This window comes from Schistocerca cancellata, chromosome 4 (assembly GCF_023864275.1).
Source record: "Schistocerca cancellata isolate TAMUIC-IGC-003103 chromosome 4, iqSchCanc2.1, whole genome shotgun sequence".
Classification (NCBI taxonomy): domain Eukaryota; kingdom Metazoa; phylum Arthropoda; class Insecta; order Orthoptera; family Acrididae; genus Schistocerca; species Schistocerca cancellata.
Genome location: NC_064629.1, coordinates 53,055,913 through 53,072,588, shown reverse-complemented (window position 1 = coordinate 53,072,588; position 16,676 = coordinate 53,055,913). Strand labels below are relative to the sequence as shown.

The 16,676-nt window shown below is 41.3% G+C and overlaps 1 protein-coding gene across 2 annotated transcripts in view; it reads left to right on the top strand.

Annotated features, from left to right (window-relative positions):
- Positions 1 to 435: 435 nt before the first annotated feature.
- The window catches only part of LOC126183617 (uncharacterized), a 355,304-nt gene continuing 339,063 nt past the window's right edge, over positions 436 to 16,676 (top strand). For both annotated transcript variants that reach the window (XM_049925733.1, XM_049925732.1), the window contains exon 1: positions 436 to 489. In XM_049925733.1, the coding sequence (XP_049781690.1) occupies positions 441 to 489 (49 nt within the window). In that variant the 5' untranslated portion in view covers positions 436 to 440. The remainder of the gene's footprint in view (positions 490 to 16,676) is intronic.

The following is a 16,676-nucleotide window of genomic DNA, read 5'->3' as shown; positions in this document are numbered from 1 at the left end:
CTACGTGCTGAGCACTGTTTCCTAGGAAGTCTCGTGTCGGATATTCTGTGTACACGCACAACTTCAGTTTCTTCAGAGAGCTGAGAGAAAAGCAGGCAGCAGAACTGTCTACACTATCGTAAACAAACTGGACCTCTTAAAATCTAGGCGACCTCACAGCTCCTCGGCCGAATTTTACCCGTCACCCACATACCGTAGTGTCTGTTTTAGTGCTTCCAGAAGCTGGCCGGAGAGAAGGATAATAATTAAAAGGAAAAAGGGCGTGTGTGGGCCACGAAAAATGGGGTAGATGCTGCAAGAAGGAAGATATGTCAAGGTCAGTGGTTTAGAAACTCGCGGTTCCCGTTAGGCGATTGGCCGGAGCGGCGGCCGAAGGGGGTCAGCGCGGAGCTGGCGGCGCGGCGCGAGCTGGCGCGCCAGTCCGCCGCCGCCGCCGCAACATGCAGGTCGCCGACTGCGCGCGCGCATGCGCTCTGCTGCTGCTCCTCGGTGAGTTCGCGTCGCGACGCACGACTCGACCAGCTGACTACGGCACAGCACCCCGACGTAGCTTTTCAGTGGAATACCCGTAACAGTGTGCGTGCGTGTATTTCAGAAAGAAGAATTAATTTAATTTGTGTAAAGTGTCGAAGCTTGTGCCTCTCAAAACGATTGCTCCCTTAGCGGATATACGAATGTTGTTATTCATTTCTGGATTAAAGGTTTGAAAGCCTGTCAGTGTAGATAAATTATCGTCGACTATTTCTGTTCACCCGTACAATTCTGTCACTTCGACGTCCTTCTGGCCCCGCAGCGGCCTCGTAATTTAAAGCAACTAAAGATGAAATTCTATGTATTATTCGCAGATGCCTCGACAGTGGCAACTGCAGCCGAAATAAGTCGATCGCAATAAAGAAATACAACTGAAGCAGCGGACTTGGATTCATTAACAGACTGTTCGGTCGGTTCTTGGTAGAATATTTTATGCGTTATGAATGAAAACACACACAACACTCGTGTCATATTCTACTATATTTATTGTTTGTTTCACGACAGCCGAAAGCCGGTTTGTTAAATGAATAATAAAAATTGTAGAATATTACACCAGGGTTGCGTGTGTTTTGATTCGTAGTATATATAAAATTCTGTCACTGCTTGCTCCTTAAGTGCGTAGACTAAATATTCTAGATCTCTTACAAAAGTTCGGTTGCAGTTTCGATCAGTTTCATTAGTGGAGCACTAGAGCGTAAGTTACTTACCGCTTCACATGAAAACAGCTACCAATAATTTTTATAGTAACTGACGTTTATGACTCACTTTGAAGACATATATCTTCATCTTCGAATGACCATTCCTCGTAACTCTATGTCCCCGAGAAAGAACGTCTTTAGTGGGAGTTTCTGATTATTTTCTTCAAACGAAACGAAATTCACATGTATGGTTATAAGAGGCGATTTTGTTTCTGAAATGTAGTACATTTACTTATGTTTTCAATAATTTAATCTCGAAATAGTGTGCCATGAAACGAAAACGGCGTGTTGACACGGTGATATGTGCTATTTCGAGATTTCGCTCTTGAAAAATCTGAAGAAAAACAGCTACATTTTATTCGTAACTCTCTGAAAGCAGATACTGACCCTGCGCTTTGATTGCCGTTGCCGTCATTGAAAGCTCCCAGACAGAGAAGATGGCGCACTGGAGCCCCGTGTCACAATATATGTTAAATAACAGACGTTTGGCATTGAAAGATAAAGATATAAATATCGAATGGTGTCAGATAATACAACAGCACGAAAGTTTTTAACAGTTGTTTTATCAAAAAAATAGTAAGTAAAGAGTGTTTTACCTCGTTGTCCTTCCTTAGTGGAAGTGGTAGAAATTGTGACCGATGTACAACAGTAATTTTGCCAATCATAGGAGTAAGGAGAGCGTAAAAACTGACGATGAAACTTAATAATTGTTGATAGAGTCTCACATAAGTATGACTGGGTGCATAGATGAGTGAAATACGGTAAGGAGCAATGAGAAACATTCTAAGGACAAATGGTTGATGCCATTCTTGTCCGACTGTCCACGGGTTGTGCTGTGTTTACGTCTAGTAAAGTTATCGAAGGTCCAAAGCAAATTACAATATGCTACAGACAAGATATCCTCGAGGTGGCGCAGTGGTTAGACACTGGACTCGCATTCGGGAGGACGACGGTTCAATCCCGCGTCCGGCCATCCTGATTTAGGTTTTCCGTGATTTCCCTAAATCACTCCAGGCAACTCCCGGGATGGTTCCTCTGAAAGGGCACGGCCGACTTCCTTCCCTAATCCCATGAGACCGATGACCACGCTGTCTGGTCTCCTTCCCCAAACAACCAACCAACCAAGATATCCACTTGGTGTGAAAAATGTCAAGTGACCCTGAACAATAAAAAGTGAGATCCTTCACGTGAGAACTAAAAAATCCGTCAAATTTTGGTTACAAAATAAACCACACAAATTTAAAGGTTGTCGATTCAACTAAATACCTACGAATTACAGTTACGAACAGCTTAAATTGGAATCATCATATAACAATATTGTGGTGAAAGAAAACCAGACTGCGTTTTATTGGCAGAGCGCTTAGAATATGTAACAAATCTACTAAAGAGACTGCCTGCGTTACGCTTGTCTGCTCTCTTGTGGTGCGCTCTATAGAAACCTTAACACACAAGATTGACGGTGGTTCGTGATGGAGCAGATCGTATTGCATTATTGTGAAATAGTGGAAAGAGTGTCACGGATATGATAGGCAAACTGGGATGGCAATTACTAAAACAAAGGCGTTTATCGTTGCAGCGAGATCTTTCCGCGTAATTTTCATCACCAACTTTCTTCTTCGAAAGCCAAAACATTTTGGTGACTCACACCTCTATAGGGAGAAATGACCATCATAATAAAATAACTAGAGCTTGCACGGAACGATTTAGCCGTTCATTTTTTCCACGTACTTCGACAGTGCAATGTTAGAGAAATACCGGATGGTTACAATTAAAATGCAGTTACACACAGAGGTCCATTGTGGACTGTAATTATCGTATGTCTGCGAAACTTGGTAGTTATTCTAATGCATTAATGCGGAATTCATTTGCGCTGGGAAAAATTAGTTCTAATTTTGAGCACAAGGTGGAAACCTGGCGCTGTGGATGCAAGAAAGGCGTATAGAAATGTTTCGACGTGTAATGGATTAGGAAAGGGACGTGGACAGAAGAGGTCAAACAAGAGAGAAAGGCGTACTGTTGCTTTTTTACTAACCGCCACTTACGCAAGTTGTTCAAGACGAGCACCGGAGACGTCGACGAGATGCTGTAAAGCGTCAGATTTGCACGTAGTGGCCGAAATTAGAACTAATTTTTTCCAGCATAAACTGGTTCCGCATTAACACATTAGCGTATCTACCAAGTTTCGCTGCCATACGATGATTACAGCCCACACTGGACCTCCTTGAGTAGCTGATACTTATTTATAATCACGTGGTAGCTAGGTAGGTAGGTAGGTACAGGGTGTTTCAGAAATGACCGGTATATTTGAAACGGCAATAAAAACTAAACGAGCAGCGATAGAAATACACCGTTTGTTGCAATATGCTTGGGACAACAGTACATTTTCAGGCAGACAAACTTTCGAAATTACAGTAGTTACAATTTTCAACAACAGATGGCGCTGCGGTCTGGGAAACTCTATAGTACGATATTTTCCACATATCCACCATGCGTAGCAATAATATGGCATAGTCTCTGAATGAAATTACCCGAAACCTTTGACAACGTGTCTGGCGGAATGGCTTCACATGCAGATGAGATGTACTGCTTCAGCTGTTCAATTGTTTCTGGATTCTGGCGGTACACCTGGTCTTTCAAGTGTCCCCACAGAAAGAAGTCACAGGGGTTCATGTCTGGCGAATAGGGAGGCCAATCCACGCCGCCTCCTGTATGTTTCGGATAGCCCAAAGCAATCACACGATCATCGAAATATTCATTCAGGAAATTAAAGACGTCGGCCGTGCGATGTGGCCGGGCACCATCTTGCATAAACCACGAGGTGTTCGCAGTGTCGTCTAAGGCAGTTTGTACCGCCACAAATTCACGAAGAATGTCCAGATAGCGTGATGCAGTAATCGTTTCGGATCTGAAAAATGGGCCAATGATTCCTTTGGAAGAAATTGCGGCCCAGACCAGTACTTTTTGAGGATGCAGGGACGATGGGACTGCAACATGGGGCTTTTCGGTTCCCCATATGCGCCAGTTCTGTTTATTGACGAAGCCGTCCAGGTAAAAATAAGCTTCGTCAGTAAACCAAATGCTGCCCACATGCATATCGCCGTCATCAATCCTGTGCACTATATCGTTAGCGAATGTCTCTCGTGCAGCAATGGTAGCGGCGCTGAGGGGTTGCCGCGTTTGAATTTTGTATGGATAGAGGTGTAAACTCTGGCGCATGAGACGATACATGGACGTTGGCGTCATTTGGACCGCAGCTGCAACACGGCGAACGGAAACCCGAGGCCGCTGTTGGATCACCTGCTGCACTAGCTGCGCGTTGCCCTCTGTGGTTGCCGTACGCGGTCGCCCTACCTTTCCAGCACGTTCATCCGTCACATTCCCAGTCCGTTGAAATTTTTCAAACAGATCCTTTATTGTATCGCTTTTCGGTCCTTTGGTTACATTAAACCTCCATTGAAAACTTCGTCTTGTTGCAACAACACTGTGTTCTAGGCGGTGGAATTCCAACACCAGAAAAATCCTCTGTTCTAAGGAATAAACCATGTTGTCTACAGCACACTTGCACGTTGTGAACAGCACACGCTTACAGCAGAAAGACGACGTACACAATGGCGCACCCACAGACTGCGTTGTCTTCTATATCTTTCACATCACCTGCAGCGCCATCTGTTGTTGAAAATTGTGACTACTGTAATTTCGAAAGTTTGTCCGCCTGAAAATGTACTGTTGTCCCAAGCATATTGCAACAAACGGTGTATTTCCATCGCTGCTCGTTTAGTTTTTATTGCCGTTTCAAATATACCGGTCATTTTTGAAACACCCTGTATGAACCCTTCCCAAACACTTAAATGTGGATTAAGGAGCACTCATGTAGATGTAGATACATAAAGACATGCATTGTTATTATCTTTCAGTCTCATGTATAGAGAACACCAAATGAAATTTCGAAATTTCAAGAGTTCTTCCGTCATTCTGTCTCAGGAGAAGACATTATGCCTGCACAATATGCATGCACAATATCCAGTGTACGATTCAAAAATTATACGATTTTCTCTGTGCCAGGTTTCGCGAACTCAGCCTAAAACTGTAGGCCGATCATATATGTACTTCACGTGACTACAAAAGATTAGTCTGCGTGGAGAGCGATTGTAATTTCCGATACACTGTGTGATCAAAGGTATCCGGACACCTGGCTGAAAATGACTTACAAGTTCGTGGCGCCCTTCATCGGTAATGCTGGAATTCAGTATGGTGTTGGCCCACCCTTAGCCTTGATGACAGCTTCCACTCTCGCAGGCATACGTCCAATCAGGTGCTGGAAGGTTTCTTGGGGAATGGCAGCCCATTCTTCACGGAGTGCTGCGCTGAGGTGAGGTGAGGCCTGGCACGAAGTCGGCATTCCAAAACACCCCGAAGGTGTTCTAGAGAATTCAGGTTAAGATTCTGTGCAGGCCAGTCCATTACAGGGATGTTATTGTCGTTTAACCACTCCGCCACAGGCCGTGCATTATGAACAGGTGCTAGATCGTGTTGAAAGATACAATTGTCATCTCCGAATGGCTATTCAACAGTGGGAAGCAAGAAGGTGCTTAAAACATCAATGTTGGCCTGTGCTGTGGTAGTGACACGCAAAACAACAAGGATGCAAGCCTCCTCCATGAAGAACACGACCGCACCACAACACAACCGCCTCCGAATTTTACTGTTAGCACTACACACGCTGGCAGATGACGTTCACCGGGCATTCGCCATGCCCACACCCTACCGTCGGATAGCCACATTGTGTACCGTGATTCGTTACTCCACACAACGTTTTCCCACTGTTCAATCGTCCAATGTTTACGCTCCTTACACCAACCGGGGCGTCATTTGGCATTTACCGGCGTGATGTGTGGCTTATGAGCAGCCGCTCGACCTTGAAATCCAGGTTTTCTCTCCTCCCGCCTAACTATCACAGTACTTGCAGTGGATCCTGATGGAGTTTGGAATTCCTGTGTGATGGTGTGGATAGATGTCTGCCTATTACACAATACGCCCCTCTCAACTGTCGGCGGTCTCTGTCAGTCAGCAGACGGGATCAGTCTGTACGCTTTTGTGCTATACGTGTCCTTTCACGTTTCCACTTCGCCATCACATGGGAAACAGTGGACCTAGGGATGTTTAGGAGTGTGCAAATCTCGTGTACCGACGTATGATACAAGTGACACCCAATCACCTGACCACGTTCGAAGTCTGAGTTCCGTAGAGCGCCCACTCTGCTCTCTCACGATGTCTAATGAATACTGAGGTCGCTGATATGGAGTACCTGGCAGTAGGTGGCAGCACAATGCACCTAATATGAAAAACGTATGTTTTTGTTGGTGTCCGAATACATAGTGTATGTACATGCATACATTAATCCTTGTTACATAGATCATGAATATGACATTTCGTAATGATGTGGAACGAGTCACTTAAGTTTTCTTTACACAAAATAATTAATGAATGAATGAATTTTTTTACAGTTACTCCTTCATATGTAAGAATTCATCTGTTGAGTAGGAGGAGATGTCATTCAGGAAATTCTTTTAATTTGTTTTTAAATGTTGGTTGGTTATCTGTCAGACTTTTAATACTATTTGGCAAATGACCAAAGATGTTTGTGGCAGCATAATTCACCCCTTTCTGTGTCAAAGTGAGATTTAATCCAAAATAGTGAATATCATCCTTTCTTCTAGTGTTGTACCTATGCACTTCGCTGTTATTTTTGAATTGGGACGGGTTATTAACGACAAATTTCATAAGTGAATATATATATTGCGAAGGTACTGTGAATATCCCGAGTTCCTTAAATAAATGTCTGCTAGGTGATCTTGGGTGGGCTCTAGCTATTATTCTGATTACACGCTTTTGTGCAATGAATACTTTCTCTCTTAATGACGAATTGCCCCAAAATATGATGCCATATGAAAACAGTGAATGAAAATAGTCATAGTCGGCTAATTTACTGATATGTTTATCACCAAAATTTGCAATAACCCTACTAGCATAAGTTGCTGAACCCAACCGTTTTAGCAGATCATCGCTGTGTTTCTTCCAATTCAATTTCTCATCAATGCACACACCCAGAAATTTTGAGTATTCTGCTTAGTAACAGACTTTCGTTCATAGTCTACATTTATCAATGGTGTTATGCCATTTACTGTACAGAATTGCATAAACTGTGTTTTCTCCAAATTTAGTGAGAGTCCATTTGCAGAGAATCACTTAATAATTTTCTGAAAGACGTTATTTGCAATTTCCTCCGCTGATTCTTGCTTATTTGGTGTGATTACTGTACTTGTATCATCAGCAAAAAGAACTAGGTTTGCATCTTCGTGAATATAGAGTGGCAAGTCGTTAATATATATTAAGAACAATAAGGGACCAAAGACTGAAGCTTGTGGGACACCATTCTTGATACCTCCCTAGTTAGAGGACTCTGCTGGTTTTTGCAGGCTATCTGTACTGTTAATTTCAACCTTCTGCATTCTTCCAGTTAAGTATGAATTAGACCATTTGTGCACTGTCCCACTCATACCACAATACTCAAGTTTATCTAGAAGAATTTCATGATTCATTCAGTCAAAAGCCTTTGAGAGACCACAAAATATCCCAATGGGTGATGTTTGGTTATTCAATGCATTTAATATTTGATCAGTGAAAGCATATATAGCATTTTCTGTTGGAAATCCTTTCTGAAAACCATATTGACATTTTGTTAGTACTTTATTTTTACAAATATGTGATGCTACCCTTGAATACATTACTTTTTCAAGAATTTTGGATAAAGCTGTCAGAAGTGAGATTGGGCGGTAGTTGTTAGCGTCAGATCTATCCCCTTTTTATGCAATGGTTTAACAATAGCCTATTTCAGTCTATCTGGAAAAATGCCCTGTTACAGTGAGCTGCTACATATGTGGCTGAGAATCCTAGCTATTTGTTGGGAACAAGCTTTTAGTTCTCTGTTGGAAATACCATCAATTCCATGTGAGCTTTTACTTTTGAGTGAATTTATTATTTTCCTAATTTCAGTAGGAGAGGTGGGTTGAATTTCAGTTTTATCACACTGCATAGGTGCTGCCTCTTCCATATACGGCCTTGCATTTTCTAATGATTAGCTGGATCCTGTTTTCTCTATGACACTTAAAAATGATTATTGAAAATGTTTTCTACTTCTGACTTCTTGTTAACGAACTTTTCATTGTGTTTGATAGAAATACAGTCTTCCTGTGCTCTCAGCTGCACTGTTTCCCTTTTCACAATATTCCAAATTGTTTTAATTTTATTACCAGATGTGCTAATCTCAGACATAATGCACATACGTCTGGACCTTTGAATAACTTTTCTTAATACAATGCAGTAGTTTTTATAATGTTTCACTGTTTTGGGATCATTACTCCCCCTAGCTGTAAGATACATTTCCCTTTTCTGTTTTCAAGATATTTTTATCCCTTTCGTAAGCCATGACTTTTTATATGGTTTCTAACAATTATATTTCACTATTTTCTTAAGAAAACTGTTTTCAAATATACTCACAAAGATATCACGAAATAGGTTAAATTTTAAATTAGCATTATGTTCCCTGTACACCACATCCCAATCTAACTGTTGCAAGCTTTCTCTAAAATTTTGAATTGGTAAATGGAACGCACTATTTTGGAGGACCGTTTTGCATTACTGTATGGATCTATATCATATACTGTAACTAGCTGTGCATCATGATCAGCCAGACCATTCTTAACAGGAAAAGTTTTTATTCGATTAAATTTATCTTGGTCTGTGAAAACTTTACCTATCAGTGTGCTGCTTTCCTGTACAACCTGAGTAGGAAAATCAATAACTAATGTCAAATTGAAAGAACCAACTAATACTTCTAGGTCAAGCTTTCTATCGGACTCTTTCAGAAAATCTACGCTGAAACCCCCACAAACAATAATTTCCTTTCCTTTGTCTGACAGATAGCACAATAAAGAATCCAAGTTTTCTAGTGGGGACCTATAAACGGCTACAATTACAAAAGTGCCATTATTTAGTTTAAGATCACATGCACATGCTTCTATATGTTGCTATACGCAAAATTTTTTAATTTCCAAATGTTTCACGCTATGACTGATTTTAACATTGTGTCAAGTCCTACTCTCTCCATAGTGTCTCTGCTTACATGTGCTGAAAGCTTATATCCACCTCCTTTTACCATTTCTGTACCTGTGACTGTATGATGTTCAGACAGACATAGTACATCTATTCCACCCTCAGTTTCTAAATGTTCTAAACAAACAAGAAGCTTTGTTTTTTAATCGCCTGATATTCTGATGCAATATATTAACATTATTTTTCACTGTGCTTTTATATGACTCTTGTGACATACTAACATTATGTTTCACTGTACTGTTATGAGAAGCTTGTGATATTTTCGCATCTCTAGTACCTGCCTGTCTCAGAAGATTAATTTCAATCGTATGATGATTGGACACTGATGTAAGCCTAAAAAAGTACTCCCATGAGTTTCAGTGCCCTGTTTATGTTAAACATTAGCTCACAGAAACCCCTGCCTAGTTTTTAAATTTTATTTAATTTATTTGATAAATTTTATTATTTCATTGATGTCATCACTGACAGAAAGTTAACAATATAAGCTTTCAACTGACAAGGCCGCTTTCGGAAGTCTAAAATTTTACCGCTAAAATTTCAGTCACACTGAAATTCAACTACGGTGCCCGAATTCCTAATCACGTCTCGTGAAAAAACTTGTAGTGTGTAGTTAAATACACCAAGAAAGTCAACGATACAATATCAGTCTGGAGTGCTGCAAACCTCGCATAGCTTGTTTTTCTGTATGTTTTGAGTTTGACGTGGGCTCAGTAGGCTATCCGTGTTCGACTGTTACAAAAAATATGAAGTACTGATTAGAAAACTGTGAAGAGTGTCTTGATCGTTTCATTGCGTAAGTTTTCGTATCTTCGTAACTTGGTCGAAGGTAATATTTGTATGTTTGGAAGCGTAGTGGTGTTGAGTTCCTAATGAACGGGAGGGCTGTGCGAAGCGGTTCTTCTGTGAACTGATTTTAATAACTGTTCCTTAAAGACATATCAGTGGCTGACCGAACCAAATGAAAGAGCAGTCAATAGGTGGAAGGAGTGGTTAACACCTCAAACATTAATTCCCTAGAACAATTATGACTGTCTTTTTTTACGTTCTGTTGGGCCCGCAGCATAGTATACGTCAGTATTAGACATTATGGACACGAATGCTCCAAACTAGCTGTAATAAGGCAGTCCAAAATTAGTATAGCGCGATATTCGGTGTAACAATATGTTTTAAGAGGGCCAGGAATAGACGTGGCGCAGGCGGGACACGTGCGGCGCCACCCAGTCGCCGCCGAAGTATTGATTATTCTCCGTGCTTTAATGTCACTCATCATACGTATCGTTAGATCACATTAATTTGGGACTGCTCTATCGAACGGACACACAAATTCCACTGTGCAAAACGTCAGTGTTTATAACGAGAAACAAAAAGACATCCGTTTATAGACAAAGCGCAAAGCGTCGCGTGGAACACATGATGAGCAGTGTTTGTTTGGACAAATTCCAGCTACAGATCGCAAAAATGAAGTTGCAGACAACTATCTAAATAGCAGAGAAAAAGGATCCAACAGCGCTTAGCAGAGACTCTTGGCTGTACGTATGGTTATGGTTTCAATTGCTCTGTAAACTTTGTCGGACCAGGAGATCTAACGAAGAACAGACAGAAAGAACAGTTGAAAAATGTAGTGAAGCGTGTGCTGGAAACCGAAGGGTTGCGGGATCGAATCCCGATCGGACCGCGGAATATTTCGGACTGCCTTTAACTTAATCTTCACCTCCAAATGATGTGAAAATTCACTAGTAACGACAGGTGGTTCGCATTCTATGTTAAACTTCCGGTCCCTTTTGCCCTGTAGGGTTATCGGGGCAGGTTAGGACAAGAAGGTTGCCGTAGTGACGTACAAAACATCTGTCTTAGCTTCATATTTACTCATTTCTGTGAGTATCGGTCTTGCCACACTAACGACCGTATGTGGACCTAAGATATAAGCTTTCTAAATTTTTGCATTGAAACTGATGATCGTAAGACAGTCACCCAGATTTGGTTCATACAACAATTCATTGTGTCAAGCCCGCGTAAGTAGAAAAACATTACCATTACCATTTCAGAATAGTTTTGCGATCTTCAGGAACAGTTTCCTCGTGATAAAACCGGTAATCTGATTTTTTTTTTTTTAATTTCGCGATCTTGGCATAACAATTTATTATATGGACTAAATGTGGGTGATTGACGGACTTAGGGCCATCAGTTTGAGTGCAAAAGCTTACAAAACATGTATGTTTGTGTGGCAGGCAAGGCAGATACTGACAGAAACGACCAAACATGAAGCTAAATTAAAAAATTGAATGATAAACCAGAGGTGTGAAATCTAAGTTGAAATGTTTTCTTGTGGCAGACTCCTATACTTTACAGGAGTTCCTCGCAGTAGTTAAAAACTTTTCTCTACAGTGTGTTATTTAGTACTATACACCCTCAATTTTTTCGGGTTTTACGAATTCCTTAACTGTTTGTTTATAAATTTTCTAATCAGCATTCTGTACTGACTCGTTCCATGAGCCATTACCTTCAGCTTACATGCTCCTACAGAACCTGATAGATAAAAAACTGAATAAAGTCGAACGTTACTAAGTTGTATTAGGAAGGGTTCTGTTTCGGAGCCTGGTATGACAAAGTAATTTGAGTTATTTTCAATATGCTCTGATGTACTCGTCAAAATCAGTAGACTGATGCAAAACATTTTAAATCAGCCCGGAAAAACTTTTTGTGGGAATATTAAATATTAACAGAATAACCTTTCTTTCACGAATTAGCAATCGCCTTTTAGATGGTCAGTGTGGCACGGGGACCGCAGGAAGATCTGACTAACCTGGTAATATTTCTGGCAGGTAACGTGACTTCCACACGTGGTAACGCCTTGTGCGTGAGGAAAAAATCAAGTAGGACTGCGTCTGGGGTCGACGCATACCTTAACGTCCCGCTATAAGTGGCTGTGTGTGCCGGTTCTCAGCAGCTCAAATAGGACATTACAAATAACGCTTTGCAGTGTTCAAAAAACCTTTGAATTGATGCCTGTCTGTATCTTGTACCTTAGAGGTAACTAGGAGCCTTTCTCCCTCGCTCGTTTAATATGTATTGTCAGTGGTTAGAGGTGTATCATAAAAAATGTACGAATCAGCTGAATAATAACATTTCTTACACGTATGTTTTAATGAAAGTAATTGGCGTGACACGGAGAACAAAGCCGAAGACCGTTCTTTTCCTTCTCCGTGGAAGCGAATTGTAAGCTGTTACAGATATTCTAACGGTAGCTTTCAGTAACGCCGTCTCGTTATTCGATGTGGCCGAGAAACAGTTGCCGCTGCTCATTTCGCCATTCGCAAAGCGATGTGCTTCTGTCTTACACTCGTGTGTCACAATGACGTAATTTCAAAATTGAAGTATTTCTTTTGTCTTCAACTAGCTACGATTATTATCTCATCTAAGAGTAAGGAACGTACGATTGTGCACACACATACAGACTGAGCTCGATTGCATTATTGCTTAACACTATTGCGTATATTCAATCGACAGCACGGGTTTTTTTTTCTCTGCTGTATATCACAACATTAATATGGTTAAATAATCTGGTATAAATTAGCGACATTGCATTTCTTATCAAACGCGACAAGAGCTTATTAGCTTATACAGCTAGGCCAGGTAGCGAGGTCAATTACAGCGCTCTTTCTAGGCTAGACGACTACAGTGCTTTTACTAAGCTAGAAAGCTTCCGTCAAGTAGTTTTTTTCTGTTTAGTTCATCGACCTCCATACCCGAAGTCGCTAACTCACCGTGAGGCGCTGGTACTCGACGCGGAGAACTATCTCGTGTGCTGTTGGTGGAAGATGTTTTCGTCTGCAGAGTTTCGTTGGCAAGGGTAAGGAGGGGTAGTAGTGTGCAGTTCACAATGACTAAATTATGGTTACTAGCCCAGTGTGCAGTGTTAAACTACTCTGCAGTTTCTTACAGAATGAAGATCGCGGAGGGGGGGGGGGGGGGGATGGTATGCCAGCATTGTACTTCAGAATGACCCTTCTGTCGTTTGTTACATTATAACAGTTGCGAAACACTGTACGTGTACCACTTACGGTCATCTGATTCAGACTTCAAGGGGTCGAAGTTGGTTTCTCTCTCAGGCAATGATAGTTAAGGACGCAAAAAGCCCTAATTAGTGTCCTGGACAAGTTCCTAGTGAAAGTAGTTTGCCGTTGGCCTTCTCCGACCTTTAGGGAGAGCCACACAGCTACATGTAGATGACTGCGGTGAGTCCTTGTGGGACGAAGGGTTTCCTCTCAGGCAGGCGCAGATCTGTCTTATGAAGAGATCATCAGTAACAGCGTCACAGCCGGCCGAAGTGGCCGAACGGTTCTAGGCGCTTCAGTCTGGAACCGTGTGACCGCTACGGTCGCAAGTTCGAATCCTGCCACGGGCATGGATGTGCGTGATGTCCCTAGGTTGGGTAGGTTTAAGTAGTTCTAAGTTCTTTGGGGCTGATGACCTCAGATGTTAAGTCCCATAGTGCTCAGAGCCAACAGCGTCACATGCTACCGATGAGACACTGTGGCCAGGTTTGGAATCCAACCCGGGACACCGATGCACGGTCTGGTGCCTAGGAATTATGCGTCGCCATGTCTCTTCCTCCTATTGGCTAAATAATTGTGGTGATAAATTCTTCTGCCATCGGTATTCGAACCTGGACCGACCGCTGCACATTTCAGCTCAGGAGAAACTACCCCTCGAACATGTCATACAATATATTCATATGTAAAAAGCTTTTAATTCAGCAGCTCTCCCATAACAGACTTTCTGTCACATGTGCTCTACCTTACGCTGTTGTTTTGTCTTCTGCCAGAGTTGATAAGTATGCGCAGCCACACAGGTTTGAGTACCTAAAATATTCTCCACTTCTTCGCTTTAATGCACAATCTATAAATGAACAGAGAAATGTCACGTTCACTAAAAAAAGCAATTAATCTTTTCATAAATTCACGAATATCCTTCATACATGCAACTATTTCTGCATCAGTCCTAATATTCATCAGTGAAATCACAAATTTTTGCAGCGTAACCGAATGAGAGATCGCTCAGATTTGTTTTAATTAATGCAACTGCTAGGTATCTATGAACTTATTGTTTGATATTCGTCAGCAACAATATCGAAAAGCCTCTGAACTCACAGCTGTTGCCGAGGCCACAAACTCGTGCTACTGGCAGTGGAATCGAGCTAGTTGGCCCATCGGACTCGCGTTTCGGAGGACGGCTATTCCAGTCTCCGTCTGACCATACGCATTTAGGCTGTACGTCGTTTCTCTAAGCCACTTGAGGCAAATAGTGGGACGGTTCCTTCGAAACAGGAGTCGGCCTTTTGTTTCCACAAGCCGATCAGATGTTCCGTCTCCAATGACCTCGTCCTCGACATCAAAATTGAAGTAAAGACAGTTTAATACAAAAGCTGCTCTTTACTTGCTGGCCAACTAGTTTCGGGCTTTGCCCATTTTCACAAGCCACCTGTTACAGGGAACAAAATTTGTTATGAGCGGATGTGTAGAATGTAGATAATAAAGTATAACTGAAATGGTTCATATGGTATCTACTCAAATATTTTTATTTAGGATATGGTTGGCGTGGACGGTTCTGTTTATGACATCACACTTAAATGTATCTCATATGAATCAAAAGATGTCCCAAATGTAGTTACACATTACTGTATTATGTCAATGTGTGTGCATAATATATATATATATATATATATATATATATATATATATATATATATATATATATATATATATTCTTAATTGTGGTACCTGCATTATCCAGCATAATGTGATCCACATGCCAACACTATTGTATACACAATGTAGAATTTTTTTCCTACTGGATCACGCTGTACGTCACGCTAGCTTATTTATCGTAGGTGGTATTGTCATTTTGACAGATTTTTATGCAAAGAGTTTTATTATGAGGTCTTACATAATCCCTGACATATTGAATTTACTTCGCGGTTGTATTAATATCACTGACTTTGTTCAGCGTGAGACACAGTGTTCCATCACAACACAGTTTTACAATAAATTTTTATTTCCTTTTCAGCACTGTTTCAGAGGAAACATACTATTTCATTCGTATTTCAATGGAATCCACATATGATAGTATTGTTATGCTGTTATAATTTTCAGTTCATAGTTTGTAGTGTCGTAGTTAAAACTGAAAACTTTTATATAGAGTAGCACATAAAAACGCTGCACGTGCGTGCGTGCGAATCGTTTGTAACCAGGTTCAGGGCGACTGTTTCTCGACGTCGTGTGTGGGTTGTTGGGTTGCTTTTGGGGGGAAGAGACCAGACAGCGAGGTCATCGGTCTCATCGGATTAGGGAAGTACTGTGAAGGATGTCGGATGTGCCCTTTCAAAGGAACCATCCCGGCATTTGCCGGGAGCGATTTAGGGAAATCAGGGAAAACCTAAATCAGGATGACCGGACGCGGGATGGAACCGTCGTCCTCCCGAATGCGAGTCCAGTGTGCTAGCCACTGCGCCACCTCGCTCGGTGTCGTGTGTGGTTTGCTTTGTAGAGGCAAGTGCACAATGAAAAAAAAGAGAAATCCACTTACCTAGTACACATGATTCAACATAATAACTGAAACACAACACCAGTGTGCACAAACACTAGTCATTACTCTCCACACGATTTGATTATACGTTTGGCCCATCAGCACGGGTAAGAGCATGGAAAGATAAACAACCTCCACTTACTAGGACAGCAAGTACAATTCTGTCGTAGCTGATGAGCTCTAGAAAACTTTTTCGTGACATCTGTTAAACATTATACTTCAAAGTGATTTGATTAAAGTCGTAGACACGCGATGATAAAAGTAACTGTACGTAGATTTATTCCGTTCCTGGAATATTGTTTTTCTTGATAAACTAGACTAATTACTTTGAAATATCTTTCCAGTTCGCTACGTAAATTTTCAAAATTGATCTGGGTGATTGCTGACTCTCCAAAGTACGACATTGTGTCGTAATGGAGACTACTGTGATTGATACATTTTCAAAAATGTCTATTCACTGACACTATCGCTACGTAGTTTCCCACTGTTACCATTTTGAGTGATAAGACATGTTAAATACGTTGTTGCAGCATGACGTTTACACTGTGGAAACCAGTAACAGTGTTAAAATACTTGGTGATTGTGTCTGTGATTAAATATTTTTGTTCATTTCTACTGCCCTTAGCCTGGTACTTGTTGCAGCTTCAATTCCGCACTCATGTGGTATTTATGAACTTTTTTTTGTTGAAC